The following is a 20,594-nucleotide window of genomic DNA, read 5'->3' on the forward strand; positions in this document are numbered from 1 at the left end:
TAATTTAAAAAAAAAAAAAACTTTGGAAGACAAAAGCATCCCAAAAGAGTGCTCTGAAAATATGATGAAGTAAGGAGAGTGTAAAAGGGTTTAAGGCTTAGTAGGTCACGGTATATGGGTTGTGGATATACATTAACGGTTAAGGTGAAGAGTTTGGGTTAATGGGTTAGGTGTTATGTGTATACGGGTTAACGTATGGGGTTAGAAGTTAATGGTATAGGGTTATGGTTTCGGAGTACAGAGTATGAGAATATTGGGTTACGGGTTGCAGGTATATTGTTAAGAGTTTAAAATAGGTGTTTAATGACTGGTGTTAAAGAGTATAGGGGTTGTGCGTGTGAGGTATGGGTTAGGGCTTTGGTGTTATATGGATTAGGGTAAATATGTTAGGGATATAGGACAGAATATTGACGGTTACGGACATGTGGTTAGGAGATGGGGTAAGTAAAGTGTTATACGGTTGGGAGTATGTGGTATAAGGGTTAAAAAGGTATGGTCAAGGGACAGAGATTCAGTTTTAAGGTTTTAATTAAGGTTAACGACTTAAGGGTTTGAAAGTGTGTTTTAGGCTGCAATTTGTTTTAGTCGAACGGTTCAAAATAAACATTAAGTATTGCTTTTGACAGTAACACTCCATTAAACTAATTTAAATGAAACAGACTAAAATTTCAGAAATATATAATTAGAAGTGTAAGCAACTAACTAAATCTTTTTCTGATCAAAACAAAAAAATTAAAATTAAACAAGATCAGCCAACAATAGTCAAATCAAAAACTAATGTTTATGAATATAATGATAGTCCTTTGTTGAAGAAGGTTTACAAAAAGATCTTCACTTCCCACAAGAGAAAAGTCACTCATGCACAACAAAACATGCTGCATGGCCATTATTCAGCAGCTAACCGAGTGAAGAACTGCCAGAGACATATCAAAACTACTCCTATTCAATGACAGTCACTGACAAATAAATACTGGTCTAGACTACACGGTGCTAAAAGACAGTTCTGAGAAAAGTCTGGAAAGTAGGGTGGGCTTTAAGCATTCACTAAATTCTCACCAGCAACCTAAGTCTGAATTTCTATCAAAGATAAAAGACTGTTCATTTAACACTGAAGTAGCATGCGGAGTCAGAAGGAATGGTCACACATACAATACAGAGGACAAAAATATTCATTGAGATTAAGTTTCCACTTTTACACTTCATTCTGTTTGAACACCATCAATGGTTCAAATATTAAACCAAAGTATATGGTACAACGAAGTACAGTAATGTAAACGTTTCTTGGGTTCCTCTGAAAACAAACCTGATCAAGGTCACTGAAATTGATTCGTTGTCGGAGTTTCTCTAACTCTGCCTGCTCTGGAACAGACATCTGTGTAACATATCTTGTATGTGGAAACGTGTGGGGAGCTTTAGTCCTCCTTCGCCCAGCTCCAGGTGAGGATTCTGGAGAAATGTCATTAGTCAATCTAGTCTCACTGCTTGTTGCAAACTTTTTCTTGTTTTTCTCTGCGGATCGGTTTGCTTTCTTTTGCTGACTTCCCCAGTCCTGCAAAAAAAAAGAGGGCATTTTAATTAAGAATACAATAGATTTGAAACAGTGATACGCTGGGAGCAGATCCTTCAGAGAAGATAACTTAAAATGTTAATAGGAGGTGGTCTGTATACAATGTCTGTTTTGGATCCTTTGTTGCTGAGAAGAGTTGGCAATTTACTGTTAAGTTGAAACCTCTCATCAAACAGAGGCCAAGGTGCATGTCAGAATCCATAATTGAATAGAACCGCTGAAGCGCACTGTGTACAGAGTAAAAAAAGCTTCACAAAAACAAAACCTAATTGCATTTACTATCTTCACTACTATTGATAGGAAAGTGACAGATTTGTTTTCTTCAAACCTCAAAGAAGGAGGTTTAAGTGGGGACATGGGTGGGATAGGGAATAAAGGAAAATGGGTGAAATGAAGATTGCAGGGAAATGGGCCAACAGGTTCAATCGATATGTCAGTAAGACCATCTGCTTCAGAGATGTATATGGCATGGTATTTCCCAAGGGCTACGATAGCTAAATAGTTTTACCATGTTGTTCAGCCGGTCTTCAAGACTCTCAGTCCAGTTAGGAAATCCTGAACTGCAGAGATCTTCTTCGAAAGGTCCACCTCCTGTTGCCATGGTTAGCAGCTACAGACACCTGTAAAGCACATAGCACTGATGAATATTGGGCACTTCAAAACACAGTAATCATATGATGGATGTGCTCAAAAAAGTTAAGAATACCACAGAAATTTCATTGAAACAATTAAATGTTTAATTCATACGAGCTTTTATATCAAGGGTCTTCTACCTTTACACCCTAGGAGTGCTATTTCTGTGTCCAAGGTCAGGTCTGCTCTCCATCTTATGTATGAAGTGCAATTATATAAACCACTGCATTTTCTGTACACAAAACAGGAGTTTTATGAAATAAAATATAATAAAAAATGTAAAAATGGATTCTACCCTTATAGAACAGATACAAATGACAACAAACAGTAGTTTAGCAAGGCGACGACTGCATTATCAAACAATTCGAGACATTCCGAAATACAACTGTGGTGTATTATCAATGGGTGGCCTGACACACAGTAGAATGCCAATGTAAACAGAAAACAAAAAGAAGCATGCATGAGAAATTTCCAAATGATTTGAAAGATTTTTACAAAATGTCTAGGATTCCAAGAAGTCACACAAAAGATAAGAAACTGCATACGAAACAAGAACAGGTAAGGACAAAAAGTCTGGCAAGAATGAGATTTGTTTAAAAAAAAAAAAAAATTGCTACATATGCAATAAGCATTACATTTCTAAAACTAAAGACATCAGACTAAAAGGTGGAGTGCATATGTTTATAACAAAAAAGGAGTAAAAAATGGCCCACCACAAAAATGTATCTACAAAAATGACATACAGGCAAATGAAAGTAGAGATTGACACATTAGCCTTCCAGCGGAGGTTATCTACTTTTCAGGCAGATGTGCACATATGCACAACCAAAATCCCAACACTCACAGTGAAACAAGCCCACAAATGACGCTATGCCACATGCTCTATGCGGTTATGGGTGGTAGGAATTTCTGAATTTAAATTAAACTGACTGGGGGGCGTGGCTAGCGGCCGAGAGTAATGGCCGCAGCTTGAGCGAGCTCGGCCCGTCCAGTTGCCTCATATCCTTGTACAGCCTGCGGACCCGGATAAATTCGAGCCAGTGTGCCCGATTACGATACCTGGCACCTTTGAGGTGGCGCCGGTGCGGTGCTTGCGAAATGCTACCCCCTGTAAGCAGTGAGCGTACACCCGTACGGTCTAGGAGCCGAATTGCGCAAGATGGCGGCTCCGGAGTGTTGACCGGAGCGGAGACGCGGACTTCTCCCTACGGAACCCCCTCCTTCCCCCTCAGTTGATGACTCCTCGCAGCCCGGACCCTGGGTGCGGAGGTGAAGCGACGGAGGACAGCGGGGGCTGGCCTCCTCCGGTTTCCGAATCTGGGGTGAGTGGAGGTGTCAGCCCGGGGGCTGGGCAGTAATCGAGGCCCCGGCTTCGGGGCCTGGCAGCGGCCGGCGCCCGACTTTGTGGAGCTGGCGAAGTCCTGAACCTGCTGGCGGAAGGCGCAATAATAAAGGGCCTGGAGCGGAGCCGACTGGTGGCGGCCCTATTACGTGGGCCCCCATCCGCAACTCCTGCGGAGCCACAGACAGCCTACGTGTTCACCGGGGCGCTGACTAGGTGCACTCTGCAAATGGTGGTGCACCCGCCTCTCCAGGACCCACGGCTACTCACTGAGGCTGATCTTTAGACTGCATCTTTGTTGGAGGTGGGGGCCAGGCACGTACTGCACCCCTACATACTGTGGCGCCGGCGGGCCCCGGTGAGTCGGCTGAGGGGCAGCTAATATCACCACTCCCCCCCCAGAAAAAGCCTGAACAAGACTAGGCGCTCCCGGCGTCATATCTACACCGCGGCACTGCCTGGAGGCGTCCCCCAGTCTTTCTGAACCCGGGACGGAGTGTTGGCCAGTGGACATTGACGTGGGCTTGCAGCTTGAACTGTGGTGCCCGTGTACGCTGCCCCAGACCGCTAGCGCAGCTTTTGAGATCGGCTGCTGCTGGTGGGCATGGCCTGGCTCCAGGGTGCTGCGGACCCGGCGACGAGTTCCCCAGAGGCCTGTTGGGGGTGAATCCAGGCCCCACGAGGGGATTTTCAGAACTAGTGGAGGATACAGGAGAGTCAAGGCTATTGTCACTGTGCGGATCCCCAGCTTGCCTTCCATGACGACGAGAAAAATGGCGACGGGGGGGCAGAGGTTCGAGGAGTAACCCTCAGGCACAACTGTCCAAATTTGCGTGGAACAAAAGCAGAGATAAACGCGACTCGCCGTGAGCGGACAAGGAAGGCGCAGAAACGTCGTCCACCCCGGCTAAGGAACCTACACTACACGACGTCCTGGCGGCCATAGGGGGAATGCGTACCTCCATGGACTGTCACGGTGGAAGTTTCCCTGCTCCGTGCGGACTTTAAGCAGATGAATGAGAAAGTGAGGGAGCTCAAGGTGGTGTCGGCGGCACTACAGGAGGACGCTTTTGAACTGCAACGTCAAATGTCTGACATGGAAAAGAAACAGGCATGAATGGCGCAACAACTGGATGACTATAAAGGGAGGGCCTGCCGGAATAACATAAGAATCCTTGGTGTTCCGGAAAAAACAGAAGGGCCTACTGCGGACCTCTATGTGGAGGATCTGATCACGAAACATCTAATGCTCAAGGCGCTCCCTGCTTATTTTTCCATTGAATGAGCTCATAGGGTGCCAGGCGGGCGACCCAAGCCTGGGGCTCTACCGCGACCCCTGATTGCAAGGGTTTTTAATTTCCGCGACAGGGATAATATCTTGCAGGCCTCCAGAGCGGGCCCCCCCGCTGAAGATTGACAACTACGAGGTATCTTTTTTCCCTGACGTTACGGCAAGGGTCCAGGCACAGAGACACAGCTTCCAGGCAGTTAAACAGGAACTCAGCAGCGGGGAGATCAAATATGCAATGCTTTTTCCGGCCAAATTAAGAGTTGAATGGGACGGTAAACCATGGTTTTTTGACTCACCTGATGCAACCTGGGAGTGGCTGGATCGATGGACAAAGGTCGGCGATGCGAATGGCACCCACCGCAACAAGGTGGACTGGAGGAAGGGTGGAGGGCCTGACACCCTGGCGACGGAGGCCGAGATGGAAGCAAGTGGCCTGACCGAGCAGGACTGAGTAACATTCATGGTCTATTGCTGGACCGGTTCATGGTGACATTGGCAAGTAATGGGCGGGGGAGTGGGGGGGGGGGGGGGGGGGGGGGGGGGGGGGGGACCAGCGAGGGAGTGACTATATGAAGGTGCCCGGGTTTATAGATTTCGGGTATGTAACATGCCAGAATTGCAATTTGTCTAGACATGTCATGATACTTATCTAAGGGTTGTATTCAAGATTGAAGGCTGTATTTTATTGTTGATATTGTAGGCTTTGTTAGCTCACACTTCCTGAGGCGGAAAGCCCGGAAGGTTAGAGGACGCAGTTTTTAAAGTTTGTTGTAATTTTAATAATTTGGTTGTTTTACCTCTGTTTTGCCTGGCAACTACTGCGGGAGAGTCTGCCTGCTTCCTACTACATCTGGCCCCCCGCTGCAGAGGGGTTACACTCCATTTCAGCCACTATCTTGGGGGTAGCATTCAGGCTGCGGTGCAGCAGCCTGGCCCCTCCCGCCCTCACTTGCTCATAAATTCGCGCTGTGGACATCGCACTTTGCTTTGTTAGCTCACACTTCCTGAGGCGGAAAGCCGGGAAGGTTAGAGGACGCAGTTTTTAAAGTTTGTTGTAATTTTAATAATTTGGTTGTTTTATCTCTGTTTTGCCTGGCAACTACTGCGGGAGAGTCTGCCTGCTTCCTACTACATCTGGCCCCCCCACAGCAGACCAGGAGCTGCCGAGGGGTTACACTCCATTTCAGCCACCATCTTGGGGGTAGCATTCGGGTTGCGGTGCAGCAGCCTGGCCCCTCCCGCCCTCACCTGCTTGATATGGCAATCCTCGCCTGGCCACGCAGCGGACGAGCGCAGCGGGCGCGCCAAAGGCAAGCCCGTCTGCGCCCGTCCGCAGCAAGAGATGCTGCCGGTTTTAACTCTATCAGCAAGATTCTCTATAGCCAGACAGAATTTATGTCTCTTAGACCCTCTGAGTGCACTCACTCACAGCAATTATCACCTGAAGTCCTAGCCAGTACCTATTGTTGTAAGACCGGTGGGTTCTCGTGGAATGCCAACTATACTTCCGCTTCCTCTTGGCAATTTCCTTCTGAAGTACCATTATCCATCAATGCCGGCCTAATTAACTGCCGCTGTTTGGTCAAGCATTCATTTGACATTTTTCAGTTCCTTAGTAACAATGACTGGGATTTACTATTCTTGACCGAAACCTGGCTAGGTGAGGATTCTAACTCCGCCTTGTCTCTAGCCATACCCGCTGACTATAACATTTTATGTGCCAATCGCCAGAATAGTAAACTTGGAGGTGGGGGGTCGCTATTATTTATAAATCTAAATGGACCGTCACTACATCTCATTACGAGCAAATTGATTGCATTGAGGCCCTCCCTTTTTGTGTAAGTTATCTGCATCCATCTCTTGCTCTGGCCTCTTGGTATACCGCCCCCCTAAATCCAGCCCTTCGCATATATCTACTTTTACAGATTTTATTCTTCAAGCCAGTTCTCGGTATGCCAATTTCACATTATTGGGAGACCTGAATCTCCACGCGGAAGATGCCACCTGTTCTGTTACCACTAATTTTCTATCGACATTGTCTGGTTATGGCCTGATCCAACTAGTCACCCTCCCTACCCATAGAGCCGGACACATGTTAGACCTTTTTTTTCCAATCTCCCTGTCATCTCGGTTAAGGAACCCAGTCCCGTCGTATGGTCAGATCATTATTTTATTCCTTTTATCATTCAAATGTCCCACCATGATAGACCTATTGTACCGGCTAAGGCTTATGGCAGGCATTAGAGTAAGATTACTCCAGAACTTCTGCATGAACATCTTCCCACCCCCCATACCCGGGGGTCCCCTGACCTGGACTTGCACATTTCTCATCTTAATGAATGGGTTACCACTGCCATTGACCTGGTGGCCCCCCTTCGACCCATTAAAACTTCTAGATCCGCTCCAGCAGCCCCCTGGTATTCGACGATTTGAGACAAAAAAAATCTGCCTATAAATCTTTGGAACGTAGTTGGAGACACTCCTTCTCGGCAGATAGTAAATTAAAGTACAGGACTGCTCTTAAAGAGTATCGTAAATTGATCATATTCTACAAAAGAAGCTATCTTTTTGATAGAATTAATACTTCTCGCAAGAGAGATTTTTAATATGGTCACATCTTCCACTGACCCACAGGCCCTCAATCGTCGACCACCAGTATCTCAGTCCCTCTGTACCCAGCTTTCCGATTTCTTTGAAGAACAAGCATTTGCAATGCAATGGTCTCGGCATCATTAAAGGTAGAGCAATTGGCATTGCTCATGACATTTCTTTTTTTTTCTTTAAATCATAAATAAATGGCATTGTCATTTACATTGCCAATACACAGCACTCTGCACCTGCACTCACTACTCTGCACACTCACTACTCTGCACTCTGCACACTCACTACTCTGCACTCTGCACACTCACTACTCTGCACTCTGCACACTCACTACTCTGCACTCTGCACACTCACTACTCTGCACTCTGCACACTCACTACTCTGCACTCTGCACACTCACTACTCTGCACTCTGCACACTCACTACTCTGCACTCTGCACACTCACTACTCTGCACTCTGCACACTCACTACTCTGCACTCTGCACACTCACTACTCTGCACTCTGCACACTCACTACTCTGCACTCTGCACACTCACTACTCTGCACTCTGCACACTCACTACTCTGCACTCTGCACACTCACTACTCTGCACTCTGCACACTCACTACTCTGCACTCACTACTCTGCACTCACTACTCTGCACTCACTACTCTGCACTCACTACTCTGCACTCACTACTCTGCACTCACTACTCTGCACTCACTACTCTGCACTCACTACTCTGCACTCACTACTCTGCACTCACTACTCTGCACTCACTACTCTGCACTCACTACTCTGCACTCACTACTCTGCACTCACTACTCTGCACTCACTACTCTGCACTCACTACTCTGCACTCACTACTCTGCACTCACTACTCTGCACTCACTACTCTGCACTCACTACTCTGCACTCACTACTCTGCACTCACTACTCTGCACTCACTACTCTGCACTCACTACTCTGCACTCACTACTCTGCACTCACTACTCTGCACTCACTACTCTGCACTCACTACAGCTTCCTTCCACAGCTAGAACTAGTGCATAATGTCAAAACAGAGAAAACAAGGAAACACACTGAAGCTGTCTGTACCACGCCAAGTTCACATTTCGAGCAGCATGTGTTAAATCACGCTTTAGACTACTTCTCTACTCAAAAGTAGTACATTTCCTTCAAAAAGATAAAAATATGACATGCAAACAGTAATGCCGAAACAAACTGTTCAGCATGGGTTCTGATTTACATGAAAACATTAATTTCACTTAAAATAATAATAGTTTTTAGCTAAATTAAATTTACATTTGGATTTAGGGCATATTCACATATTTTTAGTAAATTTAAATGTCAGTGGCAGATGGACACGCTTTCATTTAGCAGCCAAATATACAATAACTCTTACTGCCCCCGGAATTCCGCCGCGGCCGCACCGGAAGTCAGGCAAGGTCGCCTGTGACGGGGGCGGAGCCGCGTCCGGACCGGAAGAGGAGGCAGGCGGAGGAAATGCGTGGAGCGGCCCGGGGCTCCTGCGAGCGTGGAGAGCCCCCGGGGCCGACAACAGGACGTTGCACGCGTGTTGCGGGGCTCCCTTGACCAAGAGGGAGTCCCGGGATAGGAGCCGCAGCGTCAACTCTCCCTGCCGGTGCGGAGAGCGGAGTCCCCCAGATTGCCACAGTAAGTTAAAGGGGAGAGGGGGGGCCGGTGCGCGCGCGTGTGTGTGTGTGTGTGTGTGTGTATATGAGTGGGGGTGTTCTGTATGTATGTGCGTGAGTGAGCGCTTCTGTTTCTATGTATGCGTGTGTTGTGTGGGAGCCTCGCGCAGCGCTCATACTAATGCGCGTGCCAGTTTAGAATCGCCTGCGCGCGGCCAGGAGTGTCTCCTGGGAAGCACGCTCGGTGACATAAGATCTCGGCGGAGACGCGCTTCCGCGCGTCTTTAGCCGAGACCTAATCCCCACCATCGATGGCCCTGGCGTTACAGAAGAGCCGCCTGATAGTGCGACCACAACACCAGTCTTCGCAGATTTCCTTGAAATTCCAGAAGACCTTTCCCTCCAGGAATTATATAAATGCAAATCAGGATCGCCCACCAATCCTTGGCCGGCTAAACAATATAAGAACTTAGCAGCTCTTCTTAACCCCCACCTTAATCGTATCTGGAACGCTTCTTTGAGCTCAGGCATCTATCCCGAGGCGTGGAAACATGCTCTCCTGGTTCCTATTCCAATGAAGGCCAATGCCGACCCTGAGATTCCGGGCAATTATAGGCCCATTTCCCTATTTCCTGCCCCGGCAAAGATTCTCGAAAGGCTGGCTCATCGACAGCTTGCCAGTTTCATTGAATCGAATGGCCTGTTACATAACTCCCAACATGGTTTCCGGCCTGGCTACAGTACGGAGTCGGCCTTGATTGCCATGGCCGACTCGGTGCGGTGGTCTCTGGACCAGGGATCGAGGGCGGTGCTGGTGCTGCTGGATCTTTCAGCAGCATTCGACACCGTCTCTCACCCGATCCTCTTAAATCGTCTCAGAACCATAGGTGTCAAGGGCACGGCCCTTAATTGGATTGCTTCTTTCCTGTCTAACTGCAAACAACAAGTTTACACTCCTCCTTTTACTTCTTGCAGTCGACCACTTAATTGGGGTGTGCCACAGGGATCATCGTTGAGCCCGCTTATCTTTAACGTCTATTTTTCACCCCTGGCCGAATTAATTTCTCAGACCGGTATTAAGATGACATCCTATGCTGGCGATATTCAGCTGCTTTTTTCTTTTCATGATCCTTCCCTGTCCACCTTTGACCCTTTAAAAAACTGTCTTAGGGACATCGCGAAATGGATGGATCACAACTTCTTGCGCCTTAACCAGACCCCCCAGGATATAGCGGCATGAACTAGTAAATTTAGCGGCACAAATCTGGGAATTTAGCGGCATTTTATTTTGGGGGTTTTTCGACAACAAACACAGATACCTTACTGTTTGAGTTAATTTACAACAGCAGGCCCCCACAGTACACGTGCACACACAAAGAGGGGTGTAGAGTACACAACAAAAGCCACAAGACAAACTAAGGCAAATCCATAAATTGGAAAAACCTGCCCTCACTCACATAGTGAAGTATGTGACATGCTTCATCATAGGGCCTGCTTACAATACGCCCTGGTGTAGCCACACTCAGGGCGGAGCATAAGGGAGGGGGAAAAAATAATAAATTCCACTCAACACAACGTATGACCATAAAACAGACAACACTTAACATATAATGTGGTGAAGCCTGTGCAAATCACCCAGTGATGAAATAAATAGTGCGACAAAAGTGCAGTTAATGGCCCCCACAGTACATGCACACTCAATAAATTAGGCGATATCCTGGAGGGTCTGAACAATGTCCATAACGTCAGAGGAGTTCTTAATTCCAAGTACGTTAACGGAACAAAAAAAGAGAACATGTGCAAACACACAAGTCTTATCCAAGATAATACAAACACCACCTGTTGTGTTGTCTAGAAAAATATCCACTCACTAGCGAGGTTTCCATTGGTCAGGATTCGCCCTGCCAGTTTTTATTTAACACATTTTACAATTTGGAAGATTGGCTCTTCAAACAAAAGGGGTTATTAAACAGCCGAACATGTGTGATTATGAAACACAAACAAGTGTTCGGCGCGATACGAAAAGCAGAGCCCGGCATGACTTACTGAAGGGCCCAGATGACAGGCGGGCAGCCCGCGTCTCCCCTCACTTCAGTAGGAGTTTTCCATGTAAAACTGAGGAAAGGAAGAGGCGGGGCAGGGAGAGCCCTGGCAGATTACGTCTGCACTGGCGGAGGAGACACCAAGAGGCCTCAGAGCACACATTGCTTCGGGAGTGGGGACAGCAGCCAGATCACCACTAGCAAACTTCAAAGTCACACAACACGAGGAGGCAGAGCTTGAATTTACTGCGCAACAGTAGAGGAGGCACACCTGTGACTGCTGCCCGAGGAGACTGGGTGCATGCAATGAACCTTGGACCACTGTAGACGAACAGAAGCGTTCATTGGTGTTTCCGAAGTTCAAAATGCTGCACGCCTTTGTTCAGCAGGCGTCGGCACGGCACCAACCGCTCCCAAAAGACACGGCACCCGACCCCAACCTTAAGTACAAGGGCACGCTGATGTACGAATCGGAGCTCGAGCGCGTGTACATCACACCTGGAGGTAAGGCCTGGACACCAGGCACCGGACTGTGGAGGGCTCTGCGCCCTCACAATATAATGGCGGGAGGCGGAGAGGGCTCGAAATCCCTCGAAATCCTGGAATGGCTGGCAAAACGGCGGATTTCGCGGGCGTTTGGGCAAATATTGCGGGATTTGCGGCGTTCGGCCGATTTCGCGATTTTTTTGCAAATCGCGAAATCGCGATATCCTGGAGGGTCTGCTTAACGCAGGAAAGACCGAGGTTCTCTTCTTTAATCAACCCTCTCCGCTGGACTCGAACCTCAGGTGGCCGGTTGACTTGAGCCCTGCCCCCCATCCAAAAGAGTCAGTCAGAAATTTGGGTGTTAGATGGGATAAGTGTCTCTCGTTCCACAATCAAATCCATACTGTTTCCGCAGCTTGTTTTAGTAAAATTAAAATGATTAAAAAAATGTATCAATTACCTGCCCAGTAATACCAGGAAAACAGTAGTCCGGGCACTTATTACATCGCACCTGGACTACGCTAATGGCCTATACCTTGGACTAACAACAGGACTGTGCCACAGACTTCAGATGGTCCAAAATGCCGCAGCCAGGCTAGTCTGAGGCATATCACTCAGAGAACACATCTCCCCATATTTACGGAAATTACACTAGCTACCCTGTACACAAAAGGATCGAATTTAAAGCCATGACCCTAGCTTTCCGGACTACAAAAGGACTCGGATAGCCTATCTCTTATCGAGCATGCGCCCTTACTGCAACTCCCAAGCCCTAAACTCCAATTCCAAACTGCTATTAGTCAGCCCGAGATTCAAGAAAGCTCGTATGGGTGGCAAAACATTCCAAGTGTGTGCCTCCAACCAATGGAATAAACTCCCGATTTCCCTCCGATTGATCCAATCAGAACCCGTTTTTCGCGGATCCCTAAAAACTTTTTTTTGTTTAAAGCTGCCCTCTGTTACATATGTCTGGTAACTGACCAATAGCGCGGGGACACCCCGTTAAGGTAGCTGTGCGCTTTATATAACACACTAATAATAGACTGCCACGGGGCGAGGCTTCACCTCTACGAGTTTAGCATGGTTGGGGGGAGTATAGGCACTCTGCCATGTTGGGGGGTGGGCAGTTTGAGGTCCATAGGCAGGGGAGCAGGGAGGGGGGTGGAGGGGAGTACGAGGGATGTTCCAAGGGAAAGGAGGGGTGGTAGTACTGTTTGCTATGACAATGCACCAACACTGTGGCAGCAGCGGCAAAGGGGGGGGTGCTGGGGGGGGGGGGGGGGGGGCGGAGAGAGATTGTTGAGTTTTGTTGTTAGTTCGAGTTTTGGTCTGCATTTCAAAGTTCTGTCTGCAAAGATGCATGCTGCGGAGATGGGTTCACAGGGATGCCTTGATTATGATGGACAATGTGGAATTGATGGGCACTACGGCGGATGTTAGCACCCCGCTGATGACCCCGGTGTCTCCTATGACCTTACTTACTTGGATAGTGCACGGGCTGGGGGATAAAATTAAACTGGGATTGGTACTACAGTATGTACGCCGCACAGCCGCGGCACTTGTATTGCTTCAGGAGACGCATCTGGTGGGGTCGACCTGTAAAGCTATGGACCGCTGGGGGTACACAACGGTAGTGCACTCAGAGTTCTTAACAGGCTCCAGAGGGGTGGGCATACAAATACGTAAACGCTTTCCTCTAATTGTTCAACAGGTCTGGAAGGACACACAGGGACAATTTGCTGCTGTCTCCGGTCTGTGGGAGGAGAGGAAATTTTATGTGGTAACGGTATATGTTCCACCGGCCCTTCATGCTGTTGCGCTTCCCGCCCTTAGTGCTTTCTTACTGACACTGCCGGAGGGAGAGCTCATAATAGGGGACGATTTAACGCAGTTCTAAATAATGAGCTGGACCGCCACCCCTGCAGGACGCCGGGGACGGGTAAGTCCCGGATGGCTGGTTTTATAGATGCACTGGGCCTTACGGATGGGTGGAGGTTCAAACATCCTGGGAACCGTGGGTACACTTTTTACTCAGGGGTTCACAATAGTCTTTCCCGCATTGATTATTTTTTCCTTTCCGCTGACAGTCTACCCCATTTGAGAGAGGCACTGATAGGCCCAAGAGGTATTTCTGATCACTCACCGGTCTCTATGACCTATATCTCTTACCTTAAAGCCCGAAGACGTATCTTTCAGATTTCCCCCGGCTATTTACAAAACTCGCAGATTAGGAAAGAGTTGATTACAGTTACAAAGCACTACTTCCAAGAAAATACGGACTCGGTTCGCTCACCAGGGGTTCTGTGGGAGGCGTATAAAACAGTGCTAAGGGGTCAAACAATAGCCTCGATAACAGGTCACAGGCGGGCGGCAAATGCCGACCTACAAGCGATTGAAGCTGACCTGGCCGTGCTACAGTCGCAACACGAGAACGATCTTACTGAGGCCGCGCAACAACTGCGCCTCAAACAGACTGAATTCACTGAATATCAGCAGGAACGAGTTCGACAACAGCTCCAACGCACGCAGCACACTATTTATGAAGTGAGGGATAAGGCGGGAAAACGCCTGGCCTGGTTAGATAGGAAGGAAAGGGCCCAGAGGACGATAGCGCAACTCCGCACCCCAGAGGGTGTGGTGGTCACTACTCCAACGGACATCGTAGATGCCCTAGCTGACTATTACAAAAAAGTCTATACCCCTACCTCCCACATGTCTACAGAAGAAGCGCAAATCTATATCAAGGATATAAAAATGCCTTCCTTATCGGAGGACTAGGCCTCGCTCCTGGAATCTGAGTTCACGAAGGACGAGGTCCTTGTTGCGGTTCACTCTTTACAATTGGGTAAAGCCCTGGGACCCAACGGGATCCCTACAGAATTTTATAAGCACGTATCTGACCTAACGGCTCTGCACCTTTTGAAGATGTTTTTAGATAGCTTGAGTAAGGGGGAATTACCACTGGACCAGCGGACGGCTACAATAATTGCTATACTGAAACCTGGCAAACCCCCGGACAATGTTCACATCCTATCGTCCAATCTCCTTATTAAATGCAGAAGCAAAGATATTGGCTAAAATGATAGCCAATCGGCTGACCTCACATTTAGAGACGCTGATCCACCCAGACCAATCCGGGTTCATGCCGTACAGAAATGCCGCTCTTAATTTGCGACGGGTCCATGCAGTGATGGCACAGATACCTAGTCTTTTGGCACCTGCGGTGATCCTTTCACTGGACACTCGAATGGCCTTATCTTTTTGCGGTTCTTTGGCATCTTGGCTTCGGCCCCAAATTATGTGCGTGGGTGAAGCTACTTTATACTAAACCCCTAGCACATGTAGTGGCTAATGGCCATATCTCCAGGGATTTCCAACTCTGTCGAGGCACGCGTCAGGGGTGCCCTCTGTCGCCTCTGCTTTTTACCCTGATCCTTGAGCCTTTGGCAGCATGGATACGGTGGGACCCCATGATTAGACGACTCAGCTGGACCGAGACGTGGGAGGACCGCATTTCATTATAAGCTGATGAAATCCTTCTCTATTTGACCCTGCCCAGACTCTCGATTATAGTGCTCCTTAACATCTGTGAAATCTTTGGGCGGGTCTCGGGGTACACTATCAACTGGTCCAAGTCTGTTTTATTTGTCCTTAAAGGACCCCCACTGCGGCTTCCTGCTGACTGTCACTTAGTGATCAATGACGGACCTTTTAAATATTTGCGGGTCTGGGTGACTCCTAACCAGGAGGCCTACTTTCGACATATTTTGGTGCCACCTCTTGAGCGCTTTCGTAGTGATGTAAAACATTGGCACACCTTGCCACTGACCCTTCTGGGAAAAGCGACGTTATTTAAAATGATGACTTTGTCCCGGCTGCTTTATATCCTTGAGAATACTCCATTTCTTGTGCCTCTTAAGTATTTCACGTCTATAAACGCACTGGTCTCGGGTCTCCTTTGGGGGGACAAACCAGCGCGCATTTCCCGACATAAATTAGTTAGGGGTTGGTTTGATGGAGGCATAGCACTCCCTAATATTCAACTATATTACTGGGCGGCCTAGTTAAAGATCATAAACCAGTGGCTGCACGCTCCACAGACTGAGCCAGCGTACAAAGCGGACAGATGACCTGAGTAGCGACGGTGGCTGGCCGCACTCTACGACACAAAAATGCAGCGGCCTTGCTTGGCCCTACGGCCCATACGGTGAGGTTGTGGTATTTGGCCTCGGTTCGCCTTAAATGTAAAGACCTGCTTACGCAAATGACGCCACTCTGGTCATCGCGACGACTGGGCCGTCTATGCAACAGTAAGGGCTTTGAGGGATGGGACTTGATTGGTATCTCTACGGTTGGAGACCTTTGGAGGCGAGGTGCCATCCTTTCCTTTGAACAACTTGTGGAACAATATCATCTAGCACACACTGAGCGATTCCGATATTTGCAGATTAGTCACGCCCTGAAATCAGTGGTCCAACCCGGTGAAGAGTTACCTGAATCTACCCCATTAGAAGATAGGCTTCTCACAGAACATATGCCCAAAAAGGCGACCTCCTTTGTTTATTGTAAACTCGTTAATAACCTGCCTGACCCCACTCTGAAGCTAAAGACTGCCTGGGCTGTGGAGGTGGGTGAGTTTGATGAGTCGGATTGGCAGACTGCGCTCCCCTCACCGCGGGAGGTTGCTGTACCATCTAGGCTCCGATTAATACAATTGAAAAATTTGCACCGTGTTTATTACACTAGGGTCATCCTTCATAAGATAGGGAAAGCCGCACAAGTATTGGCTGCGGGGAGGAAGGAACATTCTTTCATACCATCTGGGACTGCCCTCAAGTTGCCGGCTTTTGGGCTAAGGTTATGCGGACTATATCACAAGTGGTGAAAGACTCACTGGTCCCGGAACCGCAATGTTTCTTATTAAACATTTGGGAGCCAAACGATCTTAATCACTCCATGCAGGACTGGGCCACGCTAAGTATCATGTATGTTAAAAGGAATATAGCCAGATTCTGGGTATCTCCTTAGGTGCCGGCGCTCAGGGAATGGTGTTCAGATTTAGACTCTGGGATGGTGGCTGAAAGGGCAGTGTATCTGAATCGGAAATGTCCGCAAAAATGGGCCAAGATTTGGGGTGCATGGAATGAGTATAGAGGGTTCATATTCGAGCCACCGCAGCTAGATAGCAACAACGACTCCGAGGGAGGGGGATGGAGGTCCGGGGGGGGGGGGGGGGAGGGGGGGAGGGGAGGGGGCTGACAGATAGTCACAATTAAGAAAGCGATACAGTTGTGGCAATGTATTGGATCCCTTGTTTTGCCGCTATCTCTGTATGGCTAAAATGCTTTTTAAATACCCATTATTTGTTTTTTTTAATTAATAAAATTGTTTAAAAAATAATAATAATTAAACTGACTAATGGATGATGAGAGCAGACAAAGCATATGTATCTATGATTATATATACATTTATGGTTTTTTAGGGAAAAATAAGGCTGGTGAGACAGCCAAATCTTAAACAATTAGTTTACGGTGAAAGTATAAGCAATTTAAGCATAATTGATTGCAGGTACCAAATATAAAGTATATGCAGTTAACATTCTCCTGTTCAAGGACTGCGATATGGATTTGGTAAAAACCTATTGCTTTAGAAGGCTGGAAAGGGGTGTACAGCACATAAGCTCCTACTTTCCTAGCACCTTCCAGAAACTGGCTAGTGATTTTAATTTAAAATGATTTCCTTCTTGTGATGATTCTCCTTGCAAGATCTTTTGAATTGCAGCAATGTCCCTGCAGCTCAATCTACATCCTGTCCTAAATTGTAGGAAGTGATTACAAGTCTGGCAAAGCAGAATTACCTCATGGAATTTCCACTCCGCCTGACGCCAAATGGTTTCTTTTCCAACACCTTGTTTTTCAGGGTGTAGCAGAACCAGACCCAATTTTAATGGGCAACAATGTTTACATCGCAAATAAAGAGGAGGCTTTGCTTTGGCTGGAGCAGCACTCAAGACTCATTTCCTATTTCTTCCTGATTGGGGAGCATACAACACTCTCCACAGTCAAAAACCACCGTACCTCTCCTAATGTCCTTCAACCCAACCAGAAGTTGTCAACATGTATTCATCACCTTCAGAACATGTGATAAATGTATGAGTTAAACTTCAAAGAATTGAGAATTCCGTGTGGTTTTACAAACAAAATAAAGGGCCCCACATGCTAATTCCATGTGTTAACTTGTAATTAATTGTGTGGGACCGAGTCAGATTTACTGCAAGGTAACTGTAAAACAATTTTTTTAAAGGCATTATTGTGCACCCCAGAACCATGCACTCGGAATGAAGGCCCAATTGGCAAAAGCGGAAATTACATTGGCTAGCCTCTGTGGTATTCTTGCAGCACAAATATTCAGAATGGGCACCAACTGTGTAGGAGTGTTCACATTTTTGGTCCATTTTGCTACTTCCCTCATTTTGTTAACTTCAGAATTGTAAACTAGGATTTAAGCAGCCACTGGGCTCTCAGAATACACCTGACACAAAAATGAAAACCACTTAAAGAATGAGTACTTCCTCTTCTTATCGAATTTCTCCATTCCCTTACGACCAGATCAGAAAAGCAGACATTTAGAACAATTACCTCTATTCAAGTATACCCCCTCCCCATGCCCTCATCCTCGGGACGGGGATAATATTGGATAAAATAGCTTGGCATGAAATGATAATTGGAGTAGTCCCTTGCTTCACAGCAGCATTTGCAACAGATTCTGATCCCTGCATAATCATACTTTGAGGTACAACAAATGTGGTAAATGGTATGATGAATCTGGCCAAAAGGCGAATCGACATTTGAGACCAAGCATTGGAAAAGCCAATAGGTCTCCCCTATGAGTAAACTCCTGACTTTGCCAATCAGAAAGAGGTGCACAACGGGTGGGATAGTCACCGGGACAGTAAAAATGACTGTCCTATAAGTTGGCGGGAAAGGAATAAACAATATAGACTGGGTGGAAGGGGAAGAAGCTAAACAAGGGGCAGGAGGGTGTTAGACGGACCGGGAGGGTCGGCCGAGGATAAGGGGAGAGGTCTCCGGGGAGAGCCGTCTCCAGCGATCGTACAGACAAGTAACTTCCCCCCCACAGACGTACACCACACAAGGATAAGGTTCAACGATACTTTATAAGCAATTCTTTAAGTACGGTAGAATGGTACAAGGAGGTCTGGACTCAGGGGTCCCCTCGATTCTGGTCTCTGGATTGGGAAAAGGGTAGCGGGACAGTCTTGTTACCAATAGATGAAAATAGCTCTCAATCCTCGAGCTCGGCGTTCTAGATGATCGGGCCGCGGCGGAGCCAGCAGGTCCCGAGATGGACGAAAGAAGCGACGGTCCGCGGCGGAGCCAGCAGGTCCTGATGAAGATGGTAGTTACAAACGGTCCGCGGCCACGCCAGCAGGTCCCGACGACGATGAAGGTTTACGAAGGTTGCGGCAGCGCCAACAGGCAGGACGATAGTGCGCAAGGCAGAGCTACGGCAGCGCCAGTAGTCCGTCAAGGATGAGTTCTTCTCTGCGTCTCTCGACTCCAGGATACAACTGCCTTCCTGCTCTGGAGCTGCCCCAGTTATAGGGCTGATGCCCTTTGATGTCCGGACCCTCGCACTTGGAGGTCGGGGGGTCCGGGCTGAGGGAGTCCAGACACCCAGCAGGGGGGTGGAGCCAGCGCCCGGGGAGGTTGTGGGCGAGCGGCACCTGGCGGGGGAGAACCATCGACACCTCTTACTCCCATTGACCTGCCAAGTAGTCCGCTCACCTCCTGGGTGGATGGTGGTGCCGGGATGTCTGAGGCCTGGCCAGGCCCAGGGTTGGGGTCGATCGGGGGCCACGCGGCCTCGTGGCGGAGTGTCCAAAGATGGCGCCCAGGCTGGGTGCGCGGGCCAGTAGTGGATCGGCCCCACGAGGTCGATATGTTCCGAGGCAAGGGTCCCGGAGGGGACGGAAAACGTGAAGTGGGGGTGTGTGACACTTGAGTGACCGGGCTCGGGCCTGGTCGGGCAGAGGGGGAGCGGCCCTTCATGTGGCCTGTCCAACATGCGTCCCCCCCAGCTGAAGGCGGGGAGAGTCACCCATCCTCTTGGGGATTCTCCTCGTCGAGGCGGAAAAAGCGGGACAGGCCATCCGCGTTGGCGTGATCTGGCCCAGGCCGGTGTTCAACAGTGAAGTCCATTCCTTGTAGGGAGATGGACCAACGTAGTAGTTTCGGGTTTTCCCCCCGCATCTGCATCAGCCACTGCAGGGGTCGATGGTCGGTCTGCACCCGAAAGTGTGTGCCAAAGAGGTAGGGCCGGAGCTTTTTGAGGGCCCATACCACGGCGAAGGCCTCCCTCTCGATGGTGCTCCAGCGTTGTTCTCGAGGTAGGAGTCGCCTGCTGATGAAGGCCACTGGCTGATCAAGGCCTTCGGTGTTCACTTGAGACAGGACCGCCCCAATGCCGTGGTCGGAGGCATCCGTCTGGACGACGAATTCCCGGCTGTAGTCGGGGGCCTGGAGCACAGGGGCGGAGCACATGGCGGCCTTCAGTTGTTCGAAGGCTGTTTGACAATCTGGGGTCCAGTTGACCTTCTGGGGTTGATTTTTGGACGTGAGTTCTGTGAGGGGCCCAACTATGGTACCATAGTCTTTCACGAACCGTCTGTAATAGCCCGTGAGTCCCAGAAAGGCGCGTACCTCGGTCTGGGTGATGGGGGGCTGCCAGGACTGGATGGCGGCAATCTTGAGCTGCAGAGGGGCCACCAGGCCGCTTCCCACCTGGTGTCCGAGGTAGGTTACGGACCCCTGACCAATTTGGCATTTGCTGGCCTTGATCGTGAGGCCAGCCCGCTGAAGGGCCTGTAGCACCGCTCGGAGGTGGTGGAGGTGCTCGGACCAATGGTGGCTGTACACAGCTATGTCGTCTAGGTAGGCGGCGCTGAATCCTTCGAGCCCGGCCAAGACCTGATT

General features: G+C 48.6%; 1 protein-coding gene across 9 annotated transcripts in view; it reads right to left on the reverse strand.

The window, feature by feature from the left end:
* PCM1 (pericentriolar material 1) overlaps positions 1–20,594 on the reverse strand; it is a 1,333,387-nt gene that overhangs the window by 1,261,683 nt on the left and 51,110 nt on the right. For all 9 annotated transcript variants that reach the window (XM_086962572.1, XM_086962571.1, XM_086962570.1 and 6 more), the window contains exons 2-3: positions 2,076–2,187; positions 1,304–1,549 (exon numbers count right to left, since the gene is read on the reverse strand). In XM_086962572.1, coding sequence (XP_086818698.1) covers positions 1,304–1,549; positions 2,076–2,168 — 339 coding nt within the window. In that variant the 5' untranslated portion in view covers positions 2,169–2,187. The remainder of the gene's footprint in view (positions 1–1,303; positions 1,550–2,075; positions 2,188–20,594) is intronic.

The sequence above is a fragment of the Lissotriton vulgaris genome, chromosome 3_1, assembly GCF_964263255.1.
Source record: "Lissotriton vulgaris chromosome 3_1, aLisVul1.2, whole genome shotgun sequence".
Classification (NCBI taxonomy): domain Eukaryota; kingdom Metazoa; phylum Chordata; class Amphibia; order Caudata; family Salamandridae; genus Lissotriton; species Lissotriton vulgaris.